Consider the following 20,466-nt stretch of genomic DNA (forward strand, 5'->3'; position numbering starts at 1 on the left):
ATGCGCGAGTGGCAAAACCAGGAAGTAACCCTTTCCGGTACTTCCAGGTGGCCGCAGGACGCAACCTGAAAAGATTTAACCCGAAGCATCTTTAACCCGAGGTATGACTGTACTACTAAAATACACGTCTCAGGTGTCAAAGGTAAAGCCGTGTGTCTTCATCATTCACCAAAAGCTATGCAGTGAAGAAGCTGGACGCATCTCTGTGGGGAGGGAATTCCACAGATATGAATCGTTGTGTGCATTCATTTCAATGGGTCTCTCCTGAGGAGCAGTAGTGTTGCATACACCCCGTTGCTCTCAGTTGACTTTCTTGCAGGTGGTGGCTATGGCTACTTCTGTTTACCTTTAGCCTTCCAAACTCACAGGCCAGGTCCAGGGGGGTTTTCTTTGCTTTGTTGATGAGGCATGGGTTGGATTGGTGCTGGAGCAGCATCTCTGACTGCAAGACAGACAGGAAGAATGGAAAGAGCAAAGTGAAGCTGGAAATGCTTTGCACATCTTGCTTCCTCATGATCTTCGCAGAGCAAACCCAGAACCCTCGTACAAGACAGGTCCTGCCAGGAACCCAGAGCAAACCACTGCCAATGCTTCTCCTGCAGCTAGCTGGCCTAATCCCTGAGGTCTAATCCGTATCAGTCAAACCTTTCCTAGACAGCCCCCAAGTTCTTCCCAAGGTTAATGTAATACAAAAGTACAGGTCACCTCGTGGTATTTTCACCTCCCTCCCCTAGGAAAGTGTCTGTTCCATGTAATAAGAACATTGTTTTGGGGTGCACATTTTAAAAATCTGCACGTTTACTGTGATTCTGGTATCTGATACAATGCCAGGTATCCAGAGAATCTAGGCTTCCATGTAAAAAATAAAAATAAAGCAAGGTTCTAGCCCGTAGGAGAGGGCAGAGAAGTAGAAAATATGTGGCAATGTCTGATGAAAGCTCGGAAAATTTAAGCCTTTAATACCATACATATTCTGCCAGCTATTCCCTGCTTCCTCATCATATTGAAATTTAATAAACGTGCACTGCTGTAGTCATCAGAACGTAAGATATTCTTGAAGTACAGCTTCTCTTTCCTTTTCCTTTTCCTAGTGCATTTGATCTGCAACATGTACGCAGCTCTGCTTATGGGTTCAGCCCAGGATAAAACATCATACAGATACTTGATGCTTCTCAGACCAGGGTGTTTTTTTTTCTGCCGTTTTTCCTCTCTCCCACCTAGAAATTCTGACAGGAGATGATCGAATGTGATCCATTCCAGCTCCCGAGAAGAAACTCCACAGCTCTCTACTGCATTTCGTGCTGGGCACTTGTGTTAATGTGACAGTACTACACTGCAACGTTCAGCTGCTTTGTGGGTTGTGTGTTAGGCATGTGAGATCATTATGAGGGCTCCAAGGTATGGGAGACCGACAGCTTTCGGACTGGCGCACCATGATCTGGATCTGACTGACAAAAGAAGTCTCATCTCTTCCCTTCCAAATGGTCCCCCACTCACCACCTCATAGTGGCCATATTGCGCCGAAAGGTGCAATGGGATCTGCCCATCCAGGGACGCCATATTGACTGAAGCAGCTGCTCGTAGAAGCAGGCGTGCTGGCTCCACCTTCCCCTGCCAGGCAGCGTAGTGCAGTGGGCGCATTCCTGTAGGGAGACAGAAACAGGCTGCATAATGTGGGAATGACTAATCGGATGGGTGCCCACCATCAAACAACTGAAGACATTTTTGTTTTGGCAATTTTTCCTGGCTGAATAAAAAGGTTTACACCTTAGGTGTCCACTACCTATTGTTTTAAGACCTATTTTCAGTTGTTTCCCCCAGACTTAAAAAACAACACAGTTTCAGCTGTTTTATGGAATGCTACTTAATCCCCTTGAGAAAGATGTAATAATAATAATAATAATAATAATAATAATAATAATAATAATAATAAAGCAACTATTCGAACACAGAATGAGATGCTCTGGGCCAAATAAGACACATACACTGAGCACTCAGCATACAAACCTTCTTGTAGGGGGTGGGCGGGCAGGGGCTTAATGAGTGGCATTATTCTAGTTGGAGCAGAAGATGGGAGTTGCAACCTCCTGCTGATAACACTATTCAAAACTTGCATTTCCCCAAAAGGACTCTTCCCCAGCATACTGTTTGTAAAAGACAGTTTTTCCTTCATGAAGTGAGAGCTAGCGTCAGGGGCCCCCTGGGGACAATAACAGGGATGGTCTTTTTCCTCCTCCTAAGTAAGCAAAACAACTCACTTACCGTTGATGTCCTTAATATCCACAGTGGCCTGTGCCTCCAGCAGCAGGGAGATAAGTTCCAGGCTTCCAACCAGGGCTGCATGATGTAGTGCTGAAAACCTGAGAAGTGAGGTGGAGGCAACATCCTTAGACAGAAGCAGCAGCAAATGACTTATTAGCTTAGAGTCCAGTCTAAGTTTCCTTATAAGGGTGCGGGTGGCACTGTGGTCTAAACCACTGAACCTCTTGGGCTTGCCGATCAGAAGGTTGGAGGTTTGAATCCGCACGACAGTGGTTAGCTCCCATTGCTCTGTCCCGGCTTCTGTCAACCTAGCAGTTTGAAAGCACACCAGTGCAAGTAGATAAATAGGTACCACTGTGGCGGGAAGGTAAATGGCGTTTCCGTGCACTCTGGCACTTGGCATGGGTCCTCCGTGCACCAGTAGCAGTTTAGTCATACTGGCCACATGACCCGGAAAGCTGTCTGTGGACCAACGTTGGCTCTTGCAGCAGAGTGTGGATTTGAAGCTGAGTGTCCCAGGCCCAGGGACTGCCAGTCTTTTTGGGCCCGCAGACACATTTGTTAACTGGAGAAACTGTTGTGGACAACACACACACACACACACACCAGTTTATTGGCTACAATTGAATGCTGCTTTAAAGCCTAATTTCACCAGGGCAAGGAGACCCTGTGTGGGCCAATGTATGTCCATAGGCCCCATAGCCCAACACTCTAACCACCACAGCCACACTGCCTCATACAAGCTTCCCACATGGTAGGGAGTGTTGGTATTGCTAGGTTTAGCCACACGGTGGGTGGCTAGAGACAATAAGCTGTGCACGTGGTTACAGGTGCTTTGCTGTCAGCTTTTGTGCCATTACTGTGTGACTCTCAGTTGTTCAAAGTGGCCAGCCTGACTCTGAATAAGGAACACAGGTAAAGGTAAAAGGTAAAGGACCCCTGGATGGCTAAGTCCAGTCTCTATTCAGAGCTTGATTTGCTTTCGAACTGCTAGGTTGGCAGGAGCTGGGACAGAGCAACGGGAGCTCACTCCGTCGTGGGGAATTGAACCACCGGTCTTCCGATCAGCAAGTCCAAGAGGCTCAGTGGTTTAGACCACAGTGCCACCTGCGTCCCTTTACCTTTTCTCAGTCTAAACCATCTTATTGACTTCCTGTGAAGATAAAATGGTCTGGGTGGTGGAGGAGCCATATAAAATAACCCAATATTCCTTGGGTATAGAGAGGGAGATAAATATAATAAATAAAAACCTCAAAGGTTTAGTAGCACCTGAAAGACGAACAAATTCATTATGGCATAAGTCAGGGGTGAGGCCTGTAGCCCTTCAGATGTTTAATATAAGATTGGGTTATCTTAGATTGGGTTATCTTATATGGCTCTCCCAGCTCCCCAACCATTCTATCTTCACAAGAAGTCAGTTAGGCTCCCATCAACTCCAACCAGCATGGCCAATGGTCGGGGCTGATGGGAGCTGCAGCGCAGTAACATCCACAGGGCCACAGGTTAGCCACCTCTGGCATAATCATTCATGGACTCCACATCATCAGGTGCACGAAGTGTTATTCTCAGTTAGCATCTACATGTACACTAAGGATAACACCATGAAGCAGGCTATAGGTCATGGAAGCTTATGTCATAATAAATTTGTCACTTTTATAGAGGCCTTTGTTATTTTTGCTGCAGCAAGGCAAAAACAGCTTCCCTTGTGGACATTAAAAAAAAAGAAAAGTGGCTTGCATGACATTCCCAATCCTCTGAATCTGCTGAGGAGGGAACTCCTCACCATCTTCTTTCTCTAATGTGTCCAAGAATTTTAGCTGTGGTAAGAGTTTTTCCTCAGTGAGTCAAACGGTATTGCTTCTACTCTACATGCTCCTCAACCACCTCCACATCCCACATTCCTGCAGCCTTATAAAAATGGCCAATCCGAAAGAATGACTATCCTTAGGCACGAGAAGAAAAGTGACAAGCGTGAACAGGGCTAGGTCACTGCACATTCAGGGTTGTCCAGCCGCAGATTGTCAAACGCCTTCCACTTTAAAGGTACGAAGCTGGCAATTTGATTTCCCTGCTTCCTTTCTCAGATCAATGTGTTTCCGCCCTTCCCTGCTCCCGAACATTTGGTATAGACATCTGTTGCTAAGTTTGGAAGAGGAAGTAAGAGCTATGAAACATGCAAGCTGATATGTCATACTATTGTACAAACTTCTATTGTACAAAAGCAGGTAAGCTTTCTTTGAAGTGTACAGAGCATTCTGTTTGAGGAGGCATTTGTAATTCATGTTTGTGAAAGTTTAACAGCCATTACTGTTTTTGTCTCTTCCCAGGTTTGTTAGACCAAAATGAAAGAAGCTGAAGTTTCAGGGTTTTTAAAAGATATTCTGAAATAACAGACACCTGCTGTTAGTTTACAAAGTCAGGGACAGCTCTTTAAAATAAGAATCTTGTCTTAAAATAAGTGAGATCTGGCACCCCCCAGTTCTTTGTGAGCTGATGTTGTCTGCCGTTTTCAAGTGCTGGCTAGACAACCCCAAAATGCTTGACAACACATTTCCCTTTCTTACATTTCCCAGTAAATGAGAAGCTCACAAAACTCTTTTCTTTCCTCTTTTCTTTTCTTCTCTCTTCTTTTCTCTTCTCTTCTCTTTGGAGACCTCACTCTGTATACCTTTGTAGGTGGGAAGGTTCTCCTACCATTGTTCTGGGGAACACAGAGCAATTTCCTTTCATCTCTAATATATTTTGTAATTGGTTTCATGCTTTTAAACTGCTTAGAAGCCACTATGGCAATTAAGTGGTATAAATATAAATAAATTAAATGATAACAATACTGGGTGGGATTCAATATGGTGCTACATGGGGATGTGCGCATGAAATGATGCACACTCATGCAATGAGACCTCTTCTGGGTTGCAACCCTCTAACCCTTGAGAGCACATTTAGTAGGTGCAGCTACGAAGTGTGGTGGGAGAGATTTGTTGTGTGAGCAGATCTTGTTCCGCAGTAACTTAGTTGAATTCAATTGGTTCTGAGCAAGTTTCCTATTTGTGCCTCCCCTTTGTCTGGAATGGTATCAAACAAATATTCCTTGTATGACAAGAGACAGAGTTGACGACAGCAAGGTGTTTTATGTCTACTGATGCCCAGCTTAAAGGAGTTCTCCTAATTCTTTTTTCTTAAATAACTGGCATGCAAGGAAAAGTTCTGTCAGCTTTTCTCATCACTGCCCCTTTTCTAAAATGGCAATATGCCGGTGTTGAACTTCTCCCTGTTCACGCAGCTCCTAAATTCACAAAGGCCCTTTTTGGAGCTGTGCCCCAAACTATGCTATTTAAGAATAGCATGGAAAGATTCATAAGCAAGGGTAGGCCTGACGAGTTTACAACTTGCAGGGGATGGAGGCGGGTGTGTGTGTGGAAGAGACACAAAATCCTAACACTGTGGTCTCTGGTCTGGGGACAGATGACAAGCTATTCCCAGACACTGTGTCTTTCTCCTCCCCTGACCCACCTTTCTTAGCCTGCCTAGACTAATGGCAGTCTCTCTCCCAGCATGGCTCTCCTACTATCCTGAGTGTGTGAGGCCTGTGAGAATGAATAGACCCTGTGTTTCTGGCTTGTGAAAGAGGCTTGTTTATCCAGTCTCTCCCCCCCTCCTCAGGCTGCCCTACACACACACACACACACACACACACACAGCCAGCTCCCTTCTTCACTTGCTCAGTGCTGGTTTCATTCATTCAAAAGGGCTGGGGCAGGCTCCGAGCCCACGGGAACCAAGCCCCCATGGCAAGGGAAAGGCCGAAGCCTTCCAAGAAGCAATAAGGCTGGAAGAGTGTGGAGGGCAAGCTTAAGCCGCGAGCCCGACCCCTGGAACGGCTAGGCTGTGAGGGGATTGCCGTAGCGGATTGGAAGTGGTTGTCCCATTCACCTCTCAGAGGAGCCTGCCTGAATCGGAGGGGTGAATAATAGCAGCCACTTCAGGGCAAAGTACCAGGGGGAAACTCCCCCAGGGAATAATGACAGGACCCACAGGAGAGGTCTTTTCCTTAGCCACAGGCAGCCAGCTAGCAGTCACCTCATGCTGGGCTTCTGCTGCAGGCCTGGATGTTCCAATTATCCCCACGGTAACCTCTCGGTGGGAAGAATGGGTCCTTGCAGCCAGGAGACTGAAAGGGCACGGTGCCCACCGAAGAGGCAGGCCCAAAGAGCGCCGATGAATAGGGTTTGGGAAGCTGTATTGCCATTTGCCTAGCAGGGGAGGGCAACATGTGTGGGTCCCCAAAACACTTAGAGGCAGCCTGCCAGTGCTGTTTAAAATTCTCCATTTCATTAAAACAAACAATAAAAAGGAAACCTTCTACCCTATGGGGGCTGCAACTAAGCTCCATAATGCAACTGTCATTGTTAGGGCTGCCACCGTGTTTCTCTCTGGCAACTACAAAACAGGCAGAAATTCAACAGGGGCAGTGGCAGGGAAAGCCTTACTTGAGTGTCATGTTGACATTCAAGGGAGAGAAGTTATCTCCGCATTGTAATATCCTTTGTTCTGCCTAATGGTTCTGAATTTTGTCTGTTCCAGGACTACAAAATGCAGTGTGGATGGAAGAAAGATCTGGATATAAGATTCCGATAAGCTTCTAAACCATATTTCTTGGATATTCCCTTTATACAGGCGTTTATCTGAAACTGTCCTGGCTGAGAATCTGATGTACTCCTTCCTGGCCAGGACTCTGCCATGGGCCTGAAGTCTTGACAAAGCCCCATTCACTTCAACATCCATTTGGAAATCTGTGAGAGTTAGATGCCATGTCCCTGTTACAGTAATTAGCTTGGGGAAGCAGATGGGGTGGGAAGGCAACCACTGGGGAGAAAACATTTTGCTGTACGTGCTGATAAAAATGAGGGAAAGTAATATCACTGCTATAGGAACAGAAATACAGGAACTTATACCACTAGTTAAGCAGCATAAGCTAAATTGTAATGCACACTATGACCTTAATCCACTGTGATTGCTTGTCAGTGCTCTGGGATGCTACTGTACTTTTTCAAGAGTGGGGTTAGCAGAGAATATCTTTCTTAGCAGCTAAGGAGCAATTGCCTCCCTGAGTAGGTGCCTTCACAGCCATGGCCGGCTCAACCATTAGGCCAAGTGAGGTGATCACCTAAAACAACTGATTTGGGGTGTCATAAAAGGGCAGGACATGGTTAGTTATTGAACATATTATTATATTTTAATACAAGGAGGGGGGAAGTACTCGTGGGATTTTCTGCCTCGGGTGCCAAAATATCTTAGCTGGCCTAGGATACTATGAAATTTGACTTGGGGGAGGGGTGTGTGAACCATTTGCTGTTCCACCTCAGGCAGCAAAACGTCTCGGCCTGCTCTTCCTTACAGCTGCAGTCCTGAAATCTTCTGATGTCTGCAAACTGTCTTATTTGGTGATCACTCGTAGCCAAGTAAGATGGTCGTCCATGAACACAGTCTTCACAGGGAGTCCGTAAGTGACTGTGGAGGCTAATTCTGGATCCACACATCCTTCCACAGTGGGGACATTGGTTTCCGGGTGGGAGTTGATCATGGTGAGGGTTTGCCAAGCATGCCTTCCTCTTAGCACGTTTCTCCCTTTCGTCCTGAGTTCATGCGTCTTCAAAGTCCACAACACCTTTGGTAAAGGCTGTTCTCCAACTGGAGCACTCACAGGCCAGTGTTTCCCAATTGTCGATGCTTATTTTTTTTTAAAAAAAGATTTGCCTTGAGAGAGTCTTTAAACCTCTTTTGTTGACCACCAGCATTACAATGGAAGATAAGTCTTGTAGTACTTTAAGGAATTGGCTTCCTGGTCTTTTCTTGGCGGTTGGATTCCTAGCATAAAGTGTCTGGTCTGTGGTCACACAGGGAGGCAATGACAGAGCAGGAGGACAGAACCCCCATACTGCCCTGGTTTGTAATTGAAGGGGGCAGTAACTGTTAAACCTTTATCGCTTGTTCCGCAACACATTCACCGCTCATCCCTCCAACCCATCCAACACTTTTGTCACAATTTAATTGGATTAGTACATACCCATCCACATCTTGGTAGTTCACATTCAGCCGTTTAGTTGATCCCAAGAGTTCTAGAGAAAAAGAGCAGGAAAAGTGTCATTTCAGGACACAGATGAATAATGGAATCGGGCTGAATACAGATTTTTCAATAAACATTCAGCAACGGCTGCAAATAGGAATCTGCAACTCTCTGTTCTTTAGAGACATCGGGGAGAAGCTATCTGGCTGCAAGCAATGGCTGGTTCTGTCAGAAAATTGTCTGCACAAAATATTATCAGAAAAGCCACTCTGAGGGCACACAACCTTTGCCCAGTATCCTGTCTCTGGCAGTAGTTTGGAACTAGCGCATTAAAAGATGCTTCCAAGAAGAGGACAGTGATTGATTTCTGTCATAAAGGCTGGATTTGCTGTAATATATGAAATAAGGAGAGATTCTCAATGCAGTCTTTCTCCCCCTCCCTGTCTCTTTTTGCATACATTAACAAATTTCCTTGCTTTTTCAGATAGTCCCAGGAACAGATCCATGGTCATCCTGCAAAAATAGGTTCAGCTTCCTAAGAGTAATGAGAAATCCTAGGCTCCTGTGTCTGAATCTGTCTGCACACAGGAGAAGTTTCCTCTTGAACCATTCCATCTACTTGCAGGAGAAGTGAACTGGTCCCTCTCCCAAAACCTCCAGACTAACCTTGCCGTGCACAGGACAGTGCCTGACCCATCCCTTCAGCCTCTTCTTCTTTCCAAATCCTTTAGCATTGCTTTCCATACACCCGTCTCCATGGGCACCAGCTTAGTATTAGCTTCATTCTTATCTTCCCCTTTCCCCAGCATAGCTGCTGCCAAAACATCCCCATCTCCAGAATCTATTCAGTTGTTTATTCTACACCCACAGAACCGGGAGGCAAAAGCCTCTATCCCCATTGCTGTTGGGCAATGGGTCAGTACCCTCAACTCCAGTCTGGGAATGCTCCCATTTATAGTCTGGTGCCCAGAAAAGTGCAGCGCTGGGGCATTCTGCTTCCGCCTCCCTGCAACTTACCCACTGCCAGTGAAAAGCCTACGGACCAGATGGCCGGCATTTTTGCACCATAGTCAGGGGACGGCGGGTCCAGAGGTTGTGAATGCAGCAATTGTATTTGTCTGACATTCTTTTCACCTTGCCCAAGCTCCAAATTTCTAGATAGTATGGGGTCTGAGGAAGTCTCCACAATGAAGAGAGACATTCCGCATTTCTAAACCCGGCTGAATCAATTTAAGATTCCCTCCGCCTTAAGAGTGAAGCCAATTTAATTCTTTTCTTCCACATAATAACGAGGTCATTTATTTGGGAATTCAGTTGCAGAGTAACAGGGAATCAACAACGAAAAAGGACATTTGTGAACAAGCAGTATTACTAGTTTAACTTTGGGTGAGCTATTTGTGTGTGTGTGTACATGTATATTTTTATCTTAAGAAACAAATTCAAAAGTATAGCTTCTTTTCTTTTCTTGAATATGCACCCCCTTTTAGATGACTTAAATAAAAATAATGGTGGAAATGAATGAATGAAGAGGGAGGAGAGAAGATGCCCCCACTGCTGCTGTTCCTGTTAATCCAACAGCTACTGGCTAGCAATGATGTCTGTAATTAGTATCATGTGATATTATGCAGTTTATAAGGTAATTAATGAGCAACTCTCTAATGTGGGGCAAGAAGACATCAAAATACCCTAGAATGTTCTGGTGCTACATAATGACACAATTATGTGTTGTTCTAAAAAAAAACAAGTTAGTTGTTTCAGCTCAGTTCTAGCTTTAACTAGTCACTTTTACAGAGGATGCTTCGAAGAGTCTGCTGAGAATGAAGATCTATTCTGCAATGTACAGTGGTACCTCGGGTTAAGTACTTAATTCGTTCCGGAGGTCCATTCTTAACCTGAAACTGTTCTTAACCTGAAGCACCACTTTAGCTAATGGGGCCTCCTGCTGCCGCCGCGCCGCCGGAGCACAATTTCTGTTCTTATCCTGAAACAAAGTTCTTAACCCGAGGTACTATTTCTGGGTTAGTGGAGTCTGTAACATGAAGCATATGTAACCTGAAGCGTATGTAACCTGAAGCGTATGTGTCAGGGGTTCAGAAGGAGAGACACAGGAGGGGGAGCAAATGGAGAGTGAGGAGGAGGAGTACGAGGGGGGCGCAGGCAGTGACAGTGGTCAGAGTTATTCCACAAGCCTCTCTAGCGAATCGGAGGACTCACAGAAGGGAGCGCCGGTGGCCAGAGCAAGGGAGATTCCAAGGGAGAAACCTCAAGAGGGAGGGGCCAGCGGGGAGTCTCTGAACAGCAGCTGGAGATCAGGGCCAGCGTCTCCACCAGAGCGCAGTGGGGAGGGGGAGTCCCAGGAGTCGGGACCAGTGTCCTCACCACCAGAGGGAGGAGAGGAGTCAGGTTTGGCAACACCCACATCAGGAAGCGGGGAAACGGTCAGAAGGAAAGTCACCGGCTGGGCGCGCGCGCCAAGTTCAAATGTACAGGAGCGCGGCACAGCGGGGAGCCCGGGAAGGGAGCCAGGTCCTAAAGCCCGCCGGAGGGAGGGGCAAGACTCAGGAGGCTCCGCGTCAGAGGAGTCCAGGAAGGAGGGAACCCCAGAGGGCAGAAGGACCCAACGCAGGAAAGAGCAGCGCAAGAGGTGGAGCCAGGCTAGAATCTTAAACTGGTGTGGGTGGAGCAGTGAGTCAGAGGGGACTTAGCCGGTCTAGCGTTAAGACGTGGGCCTGCGCGCCCAGAGCTTGGAAATGGAAACTAAACTTCAATAAAGACTTTTGTATATAATATCCACTGGGCGTTGGTCCTCTGTGAGCTGGGACCTAGCGGCAGACCTGACAGTAAGTCCCCTCTCCATTTTCACCAATTTTGCAACCTCGTGGAGTGCGGGAAAGCAGCGAGGGGTGAAGATTGGTGCTTCGCGAGCTCACGAAAAACAGGGAAATGACTACCGAAGAGAGGATAGCGAGTTTGCAAAACGCAGTGACGCAGTTGACTGCAGAAATTGCGGCTTCCAGAAAGAAAGAACAGGAAGCAGCTGCTGCCTGCCAGGATCTGCGAACCAGGTTAGAAGTCCTAAGTACACAGAGGCTACCAGCCACCAGACCAGAAGGGATTGGGCTGGGAAACAGAGGAGGGAGCCTGGTATCTCACTTCAATGGGGACCTGCAGGAGTATCCTAACTTCAGAGCAGATGTGATTTATACATTGCAGCTGCTTGACAAAGACTTTAAAAATGAGGGAGAGAAAGTGGGATTTATTATTTCGCATTTGCGGGGGGAGGCAAAATCGTGGCTGCGCAATCTATGGAGAGACAAGGATCCAGCCCTCCAAAATGCGGCTGCCTTCATTAAAGTGATGGATGCGTGTTTTTTATCTGAGATTGATGTGGATATCGCTAGGAGGGAGATTCACGGACTAAGACAAGGTAAAGCCACTGTGAGGCAATATCATGCACGTTTTTTCGGATTGGTGAATGTACTAGCCTGGGAGAAAGAATCGCCTGCCGTCAGAGACCTGTTCTGGGAGGGGTTGAGCGGAGCTGTGAAAGATGAGATCGCAAGGGGGGGAAGACCCCAAACCACCAAGGAAGTGGTGGAACGGGCACTCTCCATTGGGGTTCGGTTGGAAGGACGCCCTTGGGGCAGGGAGGAAGGGCATTTGGGACGCACGCCAGCGAAAGGACTGCCTCCCTTCCCCAAGGAGGCGGCGCGCGCTCGATCCATGCCTCCGCTGGGAGGGGGAGAGGAGCCGATGGAGATAGGTGGTGCTAAGGCTCACTCCACAGTCGGAGCCCTAACTCCGGGAGCAGTCAAGATGAAGCCTCCTAGAGGAACCAGGAAGTGCTACATCTGCGACAGTGCTCAGCATATGGCAAAAGAGTGTCCCCAGCGGTTTCACAAGCATACTGCAGCCGCAGCGACAGTAACAGACGCAATTCAGCAGAGGGAGTCGCAGCAGGAAAACTCCACTGTCTGGCTGGAGATGGCGTCTCTGGGGACCAGCCAGACAAGTCAGTGAAGCAATCCCCAGGGATCTTACAGCCCACCGACCCCCTCCCACCCAAACCAGTAGTGCAGCTCACCGCATCCCTTCAGCTCCCCAATGGGCTACTGGTGGAAATTCCCATCACCGTAGACTCGGGGAGCAATGCAGATTTTATAGACATGCAGTTCCTCCAGCAACATGGCATAGCCCTTCTGCCAGCGGCGGTACCTCTGAAAGTCGTCACAGTGGACGGCAGGGAGCTACTGGGAGGGCAAGTGCTACAGCAGACGCCGCCAATGGTGATGCGCATTGGAAACCACCGTGAGGTCATCAGCTTCAACGTCACCCGCCTGTCAGACACGCCCATAGTGTTGGGAATGAGTTGGCTGGATAGGCACAGCCCGGCATTAGCTTGGTACCAGCGGCAACTGACCTTCGGCTCCTCTTACTGCGCAGAACACTGCATCCTGGCGGACTTGGAAGATGAGGGGCACGAGGATGGACCACAGCTGAACTTGGGCATGTTGCAAGCGGTGCCTAACAAATACAAGGAGTTTTTGGAGGTCTTCTGCGAGAAAGAGGCGGATAAGCTGCCACCCCACAGACCCTACGACTGCAAGATCGACCTCCTGCCCGGGGCGACGCTCCCGACGGGGAAACTGTACTCCATGTCTGAGGATGAATTGCAAGAGCTCAGGGAGTTCATAGATCACAACCTGAAGCGGGGATTCATCCGGGAGTCCAAGGCGGCAGGAGGCAGTCCCGTGTTCTTTGTAAAGAAGCGGGACACGCCCCAAAAGAGGCTGGTCGTTGATTTCCGCTTCTTGAACCTCAAGACCAAGCCCTCAGCATTCCCTATGCCCAAGATCGATGACCTGCTGGCGACGGTGAGGAAGGGTCGCATCTTTACCAAGTTGGATCTGCGCGGAGCGTACAATCTCATTCGCGTACGGGAAGGCGACGAGTGGAAAACAACCATGTTTACGCCGCTGGGCACTTATGAATACAGAGTTATGCCTTTTGGATTAAAAAATGGTTCCCACTGCTTTCAAGCCTTCATGCATCATGTCTTGGCGGGTCTCCTCTACAAGAAGTGCGTCTGCTTCCTGGATGACATCCTAATCTTCTCGGAATCGCCGGAGGCTCACGAGAGAGATGTTAGGGAAGTTCTGCAGAGGCTGCGGGAGCACAGGCTGTACGCCAAGCTGGAGAAGTGCCAGTTCGACAAGACGGAGGTGGATTTCTTGGGCTACAAACTGTCCGACAAGGGACTGGCTATGGACGGTGCCAAGGTACGTGCAGTACTGGATTGGAAGAGCCCACGCAATAGGAAGGAAGTACAGAGGTTTGTCGGTTTTGCCAACTTTTATCGCAAGTTCATCAAGGGTTTCGCCATGCAGACAGCGGCCATCACCGACACCCTCAGTTCCAAGAAGAAGAGGTTCATCTGGACGGAGCAGGCAGAGCAGTCCTTTCAGAAGCTCAAGCAGCTCTTCGCTTCCGAAGAGAACCTACTGCACGTAAATCCCAGCAGGCCCATGAGAGTGGAGACGGACGCCTCAGACAGGGCCGTGGGAGCCGTTCTGTTGCAGCAAGACCACCAGGGGGACTGGAGGCCGTGCGCTTTCTACTCCAGAAAACTCAGCAAAGCGGAGCAGAACTACACCATTTGGGACAGGGAGTTGCTGGCCATACATGCAGCCTTCAAGGCGTGGCGGCACTTCCTCGTCGGAGCCAAGCACACGGTGCAGGTCCGCACAGACCATAAGAACTTGGAGTACTGGCGCACGGCGAGGTTCCTGAACCAGCGACACATCCGCTGGGCGGAGTTCTTTGCAGATTTCGACTTCAGAATTGAGTACATCCCAGGAAACAGCAACGTCTTGGCGGACGCGCTGTCCAGAAAACCGCAGTATCTGGAGGCAGAGGCACCGGCGGCGGCCAAGCACATTTTCACACCACAGGCGTGGGCATGCGCGTCAGCCACGGTGGACCTGGACGCGGTGCGCCGCGCGCTGCGAACAGACTCGTTCGCCCGAGCCAAGATGGAGGAGGTGTGCAGTGGCAAGGCGAGGGGCGACGAATTCCAAGTGCGAGACGGCCTGCTCCTACGCAAGGGAGTCCTCTACGTACCAGGAGACAGCCTCCGCGCGAAGGTCCTGCAACAGCTGCACGACGCGCCCAGCGCGGGGCACTTCGGCAAGGAGAAGACGGTGGACTTAGTAGCCAGAGACTTTTGGTGGCCTAAGATGCGGGGGGATGTCGCGGACTATGTCAATAGGTGCGACACCTGCCAAAGGGCTAAGCCTGTGCACCAGCCGCCGGCGGGCCTGTTGGAACCGCTACAGACACCGTTCGTACCGTGGGAGAGGGTAGCCCTGGACTTTGTCACAGATCTACCCAGCTCAAGGGGCAAGACGGCAGTGCTCGTGGTAGTGGACCTGTTCACCAAGATGGCCCACTTCATTCCGTGCGCGAAGGTGGCCACGGCCGAGCAGACCGCTAAGATGTTCATAGACCACGTGTTCAAGGTGCACGGCCTACCACGGTCTATTTTGTCCGACCGGGGGCGCCAGTTCATCTCCAACTTCTGGCAAAAGCTGATGGGATTCCTGAACGTCAAGGTCAGCCTGGCGTCGGCGAGACACCCGCAAACTAACGGGCAGGCGGAAAGGGTCAACGCCATCATGCAGCAGTACCTGAGATGCTACGCGAACCAGCAGCCATCGACCTGGGTGGACTATCTACCGTTGGCCGAGTTTGCCTACAACAACACGAAGCACGGGTCCACGGGGGTGACCCCATTTTTTGCCAACTACGGGAGGCATCCCAGAACCTTCCCGGGTCTGGACACAGTGCGGGAGGGGGAGCCACAGGGAGCAGAGGAAGTGGCAGCGGAGTTGCAGGAGATCCACGAGCAGCTCAGGAGGCAGTTAGAGTTGGCAAAACAGGCTTACAAAGTGCAGGCAGATCGACACAGGAGGGTTGGGGAGGACATCCAGGTGGGAGACTGGGTCTGGTTGGCAGCACAAGCAGTTCCAGCCAGATCGTTAGCCAAGAAGAAACTAGGGCACAAGCAGCTAGGGCCTTACCAAGTAGAGGCGCAGATCAACCCAGTGGCCTTCCGGTTGACACTCCCGGAGGGTTCCAGAATGCACCCGGTCTTTCATAGATCAGTGCTCACGCCCTACAGAGAGCCCCACAGGTTTCAAGCACCGGGGAAGGCGCCAGACCCGCTCAGAGAAGCGCCCAAAAAAGGGGGGTCGCCGAAAGGGGAGCCACTTAATGAAGCCACTGAGATTTTAGACTCAAGGTGGGGGGAGGACGGGATTGAATATCTTCTCGCCACGGAGGACACCCCGGCCAGCGCCAACAGGTGGGTGCCGGATTACGCAGTGGAAGAGCAGTTGCTCAAGGAAGAATTCCACACACTTTTCCCGCACAAGCCTATGCCGGCGGGCTTTTTCGAGGATTGTTTGTTCACACCCACACTCTCGGCCAGCACTTTCCGGGGTTTCTCGTCAGCTGAGGACTCGGCTCCGGGAGGCAGCTCTCCGGAGGGATCACTTTCAGGTTTTGGCACGGGGGGATCTTATTGGTGGGAGGACCAACCCGAGGTGGGCTGGCGCAGAGACATGCCGAAGGGGCCCTGGGAGGTGGACCCCCATCAAACAACAGGGGGAGGAGGGCTCTTGGGTGATTTGGGGTCGAGCGCAGATTTCGAGCACACCGCGCAGGAGATGGAAGCGGAGGAGGTCGTCGTCGACGAGCCCATGGGGGACTTCCCGGACTTATCTCGATGGTTGCAAGCCTCAGGGGACGAGCTGTATCCTGGACTCACCCCTACAACAATGGAGCACCCGGAACCCGCACCGGAAGAGGGGGAGGGGGGAAGGGGGGGCTTCGAGGGGGGGATGGATGTCAGGGGTTCAGAAGGAGAGACACAGGAGGGGGAGCAAATGGAGAGTGAGGAGGAGGAGTACGAGGGGGGCGCAGGCAGTGACAGTGGTCAGAGTTATTCCACAAGCCTCTCTAGCGAATCGGAGGACTCACAGAAGGGAGCGCCGGTGGCCAGAGCAAGGGAGATTCCAAGGGAGAAACCTCAAGAGGGAGGGGCCAGCGGGGAGTCTCTGAACAGCAGCTGGAGATCAGGGCCAGCGTCTCCACCAGAGCGCAGTGGGGAGGGGGAGTCCCAGGAGTCGGGACCAGTGTCCTCACCACCAGAGGGAGGAGAGGAGTCAGGTTTGGCAACACCCACATCAGGAAGCGGGGAAACGGTCAGAAGGAAAGTCACCGGCTGGGCGCGCGCGCCAAGTTCAAATGTACAGGAGCGCGGCACAGCGGGGAGCCCGGGAAGGGAGCCAGGTCCTAAAGCCCGCCGGAGGGAGGGGCAAGACTCAGGAGGCTCCGCGTCAGAGGAGTCCAGGAAGGAGGGAACCCCAGAGGGCAGAAGGACCCAACGCAGGAAAGAGCAGCGCAAGAGGTGGAGCCAGGCTAGAATCTTAAACTGGTGTGGGTGGAGCAGTGAGTCAGAGGGGACTTAGCCGGTCTAGCGTTAAGACGTGGGCCTGCGCGCCCAGAGCTTGGAAATGGAAACTAAACTTCAATAAAGACTTTTGTATATAATATCCACTGGGCGTTGGTCCTCTGTGAGCTGGGACCTAGCGGCAGACCTGACAGTATGTAACCCGAGGTTCCACTGTACTGTGAAGATACATTGCACAGTATCTGGAATAATAGGCACTCTCTGATCCCCAGGACCTGCACCCTAGACCACCAAGTATTTGTCAGTTTCGGCTACACCTTTGGGTTTCTAGCTGCGAATATAGCCTTTGGCTTTCATGACTCTTTTCCTTACTTCCCCAACTAAGTGGACACATTGACCCTGTTCCATATTACAAAAAGGTTTAAGGCATTAACTTCACACAGCAACAATCCCAAACAATCCTGAGTAACTGTGCGTGGGATCAATGCAAGTCTAGATGTCTGGATGTACATTGGAATCACTTTTCATGAAGACAGAGAATTCTGATTGGCAAGAGGACTCTTCTCCAGCATTTCCTCAGCGACCATCCCAAGTTCCTGTGGTACTTTTCAGTTCAGTTTTACAGTCTCCTATTACCCACTGCTCTGTCCTGTTCCAGGACAGCCTCACTAGAAGCAAATGGAAGCCTGCTTGGACAGGCACTGCAAACAAGGCTGTGAGGGGAAGAAAGAGAAGGGGATAGAGGGTGCCTGGGTGATAGCAGAAACTCCTTATAGGTGTGAAGGGGCTCTGGGGTTTCAACTAGTTACATCATAATGCAGTGGTACCTCAGGTTACAAACACCTTGGGTTACAAACACTTCGGGTTACAGACTTTGCTAACCTGGAAGCAGTACCTCAGATTAAGAACTTTGCCCCAGGATGAGAACAGAAATTGCACCACCGCTGCCACCACACGGCGGCAGGAGGCCCCATTAGCTAAAGTGGTACCTCAGGTTAAGAATGGTTTCAGATTAAGAACGGACCTTCAGGACGAATTAAGTTTGTAACCAGATGTACCACTGTATGAGGTGGTAAACTCATAGTCCTGTAAACTAGTGTAAACTTCCTCAGGCACAGGACACAGAAGGCAATATCGTCTCTATGACTGGCAGGCAATTCATGAAGCTTCTGACTGACCAAGCCTTGAATATTAGGAGACTAGTCTTCTGATCTTGCTTATTCATCTGAGCAAGTATATTTTACCTGGTGCTCTTACAGAGCCAAGTTTCCTGTTATTTCAGCTTTCAGTTGCTGGCTTTCTGAGCTACAGAACGTACCTTTAAACTTTAAGGCTCACAGCCTAGGTTTGGATGCAGCCTCACCCTGAAGGTTTGCTATGGTGTAGCTGCAACTCCTCTGTGGTACTGAAGTACAAGGAAGTGCCTGAAAACTGGAAAAGCAAACTGTTTCTGTGGTAATGGTAGGACCTAGAACTACTATATGCATTTCTCTGACTTCTTGTCATAGCCAAACTGACTGGCAAATTCGTTATTTAGAGACAGAATGCTGGACTAGCCTGACCTCTGGTCTGAGCCATCCAAATAGGCTTTTCTTATATCCCCAGCAGCCAAAGTGAGCAAAATGAATAAGGGCACATCTGCATAATTCTCATTTTCAACACAACAGGAAGGTGGCTGCGAGATGTCTGTGTCCACAACTGGCTTTACAATCAGTGATAGGATGTCCCAGGAGAAATAGTGTACACCATTTCCTGGATTGTTTCTTGCACATCTGGTTGGCAGTGCACCAGAACACCAAATTAAGAATACAGAAAGCAGTGAGGCGCTACTAGCATCTCAGCCCAAGCCACTGAGTTAGTTCAAGCGGAGGTGAAGGGTATCAGGGTATGATAAAGGAAGGCCGGAGGCTCCCACAATTGTATCATCTGCAGCAAATGCCTCACAGCCCAGCTCCTCATCGGTGCTTATGCAAGTTTCTGCTAAGAGCTTCCCAGGCTCGCTATTGTGGATTTGGTGTGATCTGCATCCAGATTTCTTCCAGCCCTTTGGAGTTCAGCTTCTTGTCAGGAGCTCTGCTCTGGTTGCCTGGAAGACGCTGGCTGGGAGAAAAAGATGCACTGCATAGAGGGGGAGCTTCAGGACCCCCCACAGGAGAGATGAGGGAGTCTGAACAAGAGGTGGGCTCATTGACATATGCAAATATAGGCTGCAAAGAAAAACCAGCATCATTGTGGCCTTCCTTCAGCTAATCAAAATGTTTTGTAAATAGGTGTATTAATGCAAAACCGATTAAGGAGCTGATTGCACAAACGTGCGTGACAAACTCAGCTGGCATTGTCAGCCTTGCGAAACAGAAACCAGGGAGGTCTAAACAGAATCGGAATAATTAGGCCTTTTAAGGACTTTTTCCATCTTCAAAGTGCTCTGCAATCATTCATATGCCTGAGATGTGACTGGGTAAAAGTGCCCTGTCCTTCCACAGTGGATCTGCTCCCTGGGGTTCCTTTTGAGATAAATGGGCATCCCCCCCCCTTTCCTATTCATGCACGTCCAAGGCATTAAAAAGAGAGATGCAGCTTATACTTTGCAATGCAACCCAAGTGTTAAATGCTGAGGTTTTATGTGGAGAAGGCTCATCTTTCATGTAAGCAACCTGGATTCTAATAAGCAGGCTTCCCGCTCTGCAGGATTCGCTCTAAGGATAAGCCGAACGCAGGAGGAAAGCGTCATCATCTGAATTTCTGCTTAGCACCCAGTTGTCAAAGACATAAGAGCCTAGCTGGGGCGAAAAAAGAGAGGCTTCCAGCAGAGTGACTCGGGTTGCTTGAGATCCCTTTTCATGTGCTTTTTCAGAGGAGGGTGACAACAGAGCAGCGACATTGGACTCCATTTCCCATCAGCCCCAATCAGCATGGGCAATGGTCAGGAATGATGGGAGATGTTGTAATCTAACATCTGGAGGGCCACAGGTCGCCCATCCCTGTGGTAGATAGAAGTGCCAGGGTTGCCCCAGCCAGACCTCACATTGATGCACTGGCTGGATAAGTTGGGGGGAAAGGAAAGTAGATTGCCTAAGGCTGTGAGGACCCACAACAAAGGGAGTGGCAAAAGGCTGAAAGGATACAGACACCTTTCTTCATTGCTAACAGTAGCATGACATGCTGTTATTCAACAGTCACAGCTTTCACTAGCATGGAGGAGCCTTGGTGGGGAACGCTCTGCTTGTATAATTTCTGGGTGTCATTTAGATATTAAAGGCAGAGAGCCTCTGTTGGGAAAAACCAAGCAAATAAAGATGGCAACTATACACATCTGGGAGCATCCTAGGACTTTTCAGATCTTTCCTATAGGTTATTAGCTGCGTCCAGCACAGGGGTCTGGCCTGTTACGCCATCCCAAGAACACATAACTATAGATGCCGTTAGCATTCTTGAAGGCTGTTGTGGTACTTGGTCATTTATATGCTTTCAGAAGGAGTTAACAGTGTGAGAAAAGGGCTGTTTGCATATGGGCCTAGAGTTTTTATGGGAGCTTCCATCAAGGCTTTCAAAAATCCTTGATAAAACATGAATTAATGAGTGAAAATTTAAATCCCTCTTGGGAAGGGAAGGCACAGAACTTGCCCTCGTTTTACTTATGGGTAAATTGGGACAGTGGGAGGGAGGG

The 20,466-nt window shown here is 49.5% G+C and overlaps 1 protein-coding gene across 7 annotated transcripts in view; it reads right to left on the bottom strand.

Annotated features, from left to right (window-relative positions):
- The window catches only part of CASKIN2 (CASK interacting protein 2), a 106,997-nt gene that overhangs the window by 28,672 nt on the left and 57,859 nt on the right, over window positions 1–20,466 (bottom strand). For 4 of the 7 annotated variants that reach the window (XM_083725603.1, XM_083725602.1, XM_083725601.1 and 1 more), the window contains exons 3-6: window positions 8,327–8,378; window positions 2,263–2,360; window positions 1,498–1,643; window positions 347–442 (exon numbers count right to left, since the gene is read on the bottom strand). In XM_083725603.1, coding sequence (XP_083581729.1) covers window positions 347–442; window positions 1,498–1,643; window positions 2,263–2,360; window positions 8,327–8,378 — 392 coding nt within the window. Of the gene's footprint in view, window positions 1–346; window positions 443–1,497; window positions 1,644–2,262; window positions 2,361–8,326; window positions 8,379–8,992; window positions 9,283–20,466 lie in introns of those variants that run through there. The other 3 variants (XM_083725607.1, XM_083725605.1, XM_083725606.1) reach the window with 2 other exon arrangements.

This window comes from Podarcis gaigeae, assembly GCF_964106915.1.
Source record: "Podarcis gaigeae genome assembly, chromosome: 2".
Classification (NCBI taxonomy): domain Eukaryota; kingdom Metazoa; phylum Chordata; class Lepidosauria; order Squamata; family Lacertidae; genus Podarcis; species Podarcis gaigeae.